The sequence below is a fragment of the Arachis ipaensis genome, chromosome B07, assembly GCF_000816755.2.
Source record: "Arachis ipaensis cultivar K30076 chromosome B07, Araip1.1, whole genome shotgun sequence".
NCBI lineage: Eukaryota > Viridiplantae > Streptophyta > Magnoliopsida > Fabales > Fabaceae > Arachis > Arachis ipaensis.
Window position 1 is genome coordinate 51047641 of NC_029791.2, and position 4324 is coordinate 51051964.

Sequence of the window (4324 nt, forward strand, 5' to 3'; positions counted from 1 at the left end):
GGTCAAGGTAGGGTCATATATGGCTAGTGGACTTAGGATTTGAATCTTTGATTAACTTAAACTTTCCCACCTAACCCATGTAATGACCTATACAATTAAGTACTAGCCTAACTACCCATTCCTCACTTTTCCACATACTCATGCATTTTCTTTTCGTTTCACAATACTTGTGCATTGATTCCTCTTGAGCTTCGCTTTGGGGCATTTTGTCCCTTATTTATTATATATATATATTTTTTTTCTCTTTGTTTTTTTCTTTCTTTTTCTATTTTTCTTTTTTTTTTCCAGATTGTTCTTCTTTTTCTTTTGTTCTTTTGTTTTTCTCAATTTTTTTTTTATACAAGAGCGACAATGCATAAGGTTTTACATTTGATCAATTCATGAGTATGTACCCAATTCCCAATATTCCAATAATAATACAAAATACCCTTCTATTCACCCAATGACCCAAGGTTCCCACACTTGAATGATACTCACACACACTAGCCTAAGCTAATCAAAGATCCAAATAAGGGCTTTTATTGTTTTCCGCTTTAAGGCTTGTAATGTGCTAAATTAAGAACAAAGTGGGTTAATCGTAGGCTCAAGTTTGGCTAACAACGGAAGATAGAAGGTACGGCCGTTTGGGTGAGTGAGCTAATGAAATGATGGCCTCAATCATATAAAATTTGCAATGCCATGGTTGCCCCAAAATGTTGGTTTTCCTAAGAGAGAATTTCATTGTTCCAACCAAGTGGACTTATCATGCGAATGGTGCTAACTAAAACCTAATCATGTAACCTATCCTAATTTATTCAGATTTATTTAGATGTTACCTACGGAGATCGGTCGGCCGACCTCCCCACACTTAAAACTTAGCACGGTCCTCCGTGCTAGAGGTTAGGCGCGCTGGTTGATCGAGCTCCGAGCGTGCCACATCTCCAATGCCATTGCTATCTCCGCTTGAAGTTGCGGTGGAGGTGGAGATATCGGGTTCTTCCATAGGTGGGGTGATTACGCTTAGAAGCCTCTTCACATGAGCATAGCGGCGTTGGTTACGCCTCTCATAGCGGTCTAATTTGTTGTGAAGGTCTTCAAGGCGTTGGGCGGCCGATTTTTGTGATGTAGATGAAGTGGTGGCGTGGCCAGTAGGTGTGGGCAGTGCAATGTCCATGGTGACTTCCGGAGGCTTGAGGCATCTCTTGGTCGGAATGATATCACCATCGACCGGTATTGAGGTTCGCCTATCTTTAGTCTCCCGGTTGACGCCGGCTTTCGCAACTAATGCCGTCACTAAAGCGGGGAATGGTAGATTTCCCTTGGCATGAATGCGCCCCATGGATTGGCGGATGGCACGCGGAACGTCGACCGGTTTCTCGGTCAAGATGCACCATATCAATAAGGCAAGCTCGGCGGTGATGGATGACCCATGTGTGCTCGGGAGCACGTAGTGAGCTAGAATTTGGGCCCATGCCGTAGCTTCTTGAGTGAGGTGGCGGACATCTAAACCCTTGGGTCTTCGCTTTATGGTTCCCCGAATCCAATATGCGTCGGGTAAAGCAATAACGCGGAGGATTGCGCTCCAATCGAATGCGCGGTCAACGCATGTAGCTAAGACCTCTTGGTAGGCGTCATATGCATCCTGTGACGGTGCAATTCCAAGGACTTCACGGATGGTTTCCACGGTGACCGACACTTGTTTTCGGCGCACAAATATTGATGTGAGATGAGGTGAGTGGAAGTTGGAGTAGAATTCCACCACCCATGAGAGATTGGCCTCCGTTGGTTGCCTCAAGAGGAACCTCCATTGCCTCCGGTCAATATGTGGCATCACAAACGGACTGAGGTGAGCCGGTAAGACTAGGAGGGGTTCCGGATGGTAATTCTTTTCAATCATTCTGGAGTAAACAAGTTCGCAGTAACGGTTGGGAAACTTGTTTGAATCCTTAGGAGGGTTGTCCTTCTCTAGAATGTCAACGGGGCCCTTAGTCTTCTTCAGGAGGGGCTTGGCCGTTAGTTCTTGGCGCGCTCTATTGGAGGCCGGCTTCTTGGGGCCTTTCCCGTTGTCCCTTTTGATGACCATCCTGTAGAAGCAAGAAAGGAAAATATCAAATCCAAAGAAATGGAGGTACATGAGCTCTATGTAATGAAAGTTATGCCATAGAATATGGGTATCTTTGTTACATGACAGCTGCAACATGTAACTAGGATAATGTGTGAAGAGCAAGGCAAATAATTTTCATGTGGTGCAAGGGTAGTTTAAGCATGCAAGGAAGAGGCATGAGAGGCACATACCCTTAGGGGCCATAAGTAGAAGGCAAGCTAAGAAAATGGGGATGAATGGTTTGTGGAAAGTGGGGATGCACTCAAAAGTGATTGGTGAGAGGCAAGGTAGTCACAATGAGTCCAAAATTCAAGTATGCCTTTCATCGAACACTTGGTGTGCATCCCTCAAGTAGTATGTGATTATGTGAAAATGAGAGCAATGTAACTTTCCACAATCCATTATTACTGAATGTAATGCATATTGAGTGCAAGAAAAGTAAGTAACACCATTCATCTATTCATGTAAGTGAGTTTGAGACCTAAGTGCTCATGAAGAACAAAGAAGAAGGAAGGAAGTAACTAGAGAGGGGAGGAGGAGAGAAAGAAAAGAAGAAGGAAGCCTACCTAAAAGATGGTGCAACTTAAATGAGTAAGAACTACAAGAGATTAATGGACTAAGAGGGAGCTTAGTATAATACCTTGTGAGATGGAGAAGGATGTGGAAGAAAAAGAGAAGTGGAATGAGAATGAAGGGGTAAGTGTGCCCTTCTTAAAGGTGGCGTCGATACGCGTGCGCGCCAGGTGCGCGCACGCGGCAAGGGTGTTGGGCTGGTGGCTTAGTGTAGGCTTGAGAGAGGCTTAACTCTCTGTAGAATGTACTAGGGGGGCAGCAAGGCAATCGGCGCGGACGCGCGCCATGCGCTTGCGCGTCGATTGGCGGATTTTGCTCATGTGCGCGGACGCGCCATGTGCGCGCACGCGCAGAGGGGTGGGTTTTTCTAAATTTGCAAGTGGTTACACCATTTTCAACATTTCAAACCCCCCTTTCCATACAGCCACTTAAGCACTATAACAAATGAAGTCAACAAATGAAGGGGAGTTGTCATTAAAATCTAGCTAACAAACATGAAGTCAGGTGTCTATGTACAAGTCTCAAAGGAAGATCTTACCATGGTGGGGTGTCTCCCACCTAGCACTTTTGTTTAATGTCCTTAAGTTGGACTTTCAGCAGCTTATAGTGTTTATTCAAGAGTTGCATCCCTCAAGAGGAACACTTCAAATTCCTTGGCGTTCTTTCTTTGCTCACCATGATACAATTTGAGACGGTGCCCGTTTACCTTGAAGATGTCCGGGCTTGATGGGTGACGCAAGTGATAGACTCCATAAGGTTCTACTTTCTCCACTTGGTAGGGCCCATCCCACCTTGATCTAAGCTTTCCGGGTAGTAATCTCAACCTTGAATTGTAGAGAAGGACTAGGTCACCGGGTTGGAATTCTCTTCTCCTAATGTTCTTGTCATGGATGGCTTTCAACTTTTCCTTATAGAGTCGAGAGTTGTCATAAGCTTCCAATCTCATACATTCTAATTCCGCCAATTGAAGCTTTCTCTCTACTCCGGCCCCACCCAAGCTCGTATTACACTTCTTTACGGCCCAATAAGCTTTGTGTTCAATCTCCACCGGTAAGTGACATGCTTTACCATATACAAGCCGGAAGGGGCTCATGCCAATGGGTGTCTTGTAAGCCGTTCGATAGGCCCATAGTGCATCGGGGAGTTTGATGCTCCAATCTTTCCTATTCGGCTTTACAATCCTTTCCAATACATGCTTGATTTCCCGGTTGGGGCCTTCCAAGTAGGATAGAGGATGCTCTTTCGGTTTCGCTTGACGGCATTTCAAGGACATAGAAGTCAATCGGAAATACCAACCCCTTTATATTCACCAATACATCTTCCGCAACACCCGCTACGGTTATTATGCTTTTATCCGCTAGGACAAATCTTGCCGTCGACCTTTTTAGTGGGGGCAAGTTCAATACCCGATAAACGGAGAGTGGCATGATGCTAACACATGCTCCGAGGTCACACATGCAATCTCTAAATTGAACTCCATTGACGGTGCAAGTGACCATACAAGGGCCCGGGTCATCACACTTTTCCGGTAATGTTCCCATCAAAGCGGAAATAGAACTCCCCAATGGGATGGTTTCCAATTCAAGAATTCTATCCTTGTTTATGCATAAATCTTTGAGGAATTTAGCATATCTAGGAACTTGATGGATGGCATCGAAGAGGGGGATG

General features: G+C 45.1%; 1 protein-coding gene across 1 annotated transcript; it reads right to left on the minus strand.

The window, feature by feature from the left end:
• Positions 3267-3749, minus strand: LOC107607207. The gene has a single exon (XM_016309182.1). The coding sequence runs from the start codon at positions 3747-3749 to the stop codon at positions 3267-3269; it is 483 nt and encodes a 160-aa protein (XP_016164668.1).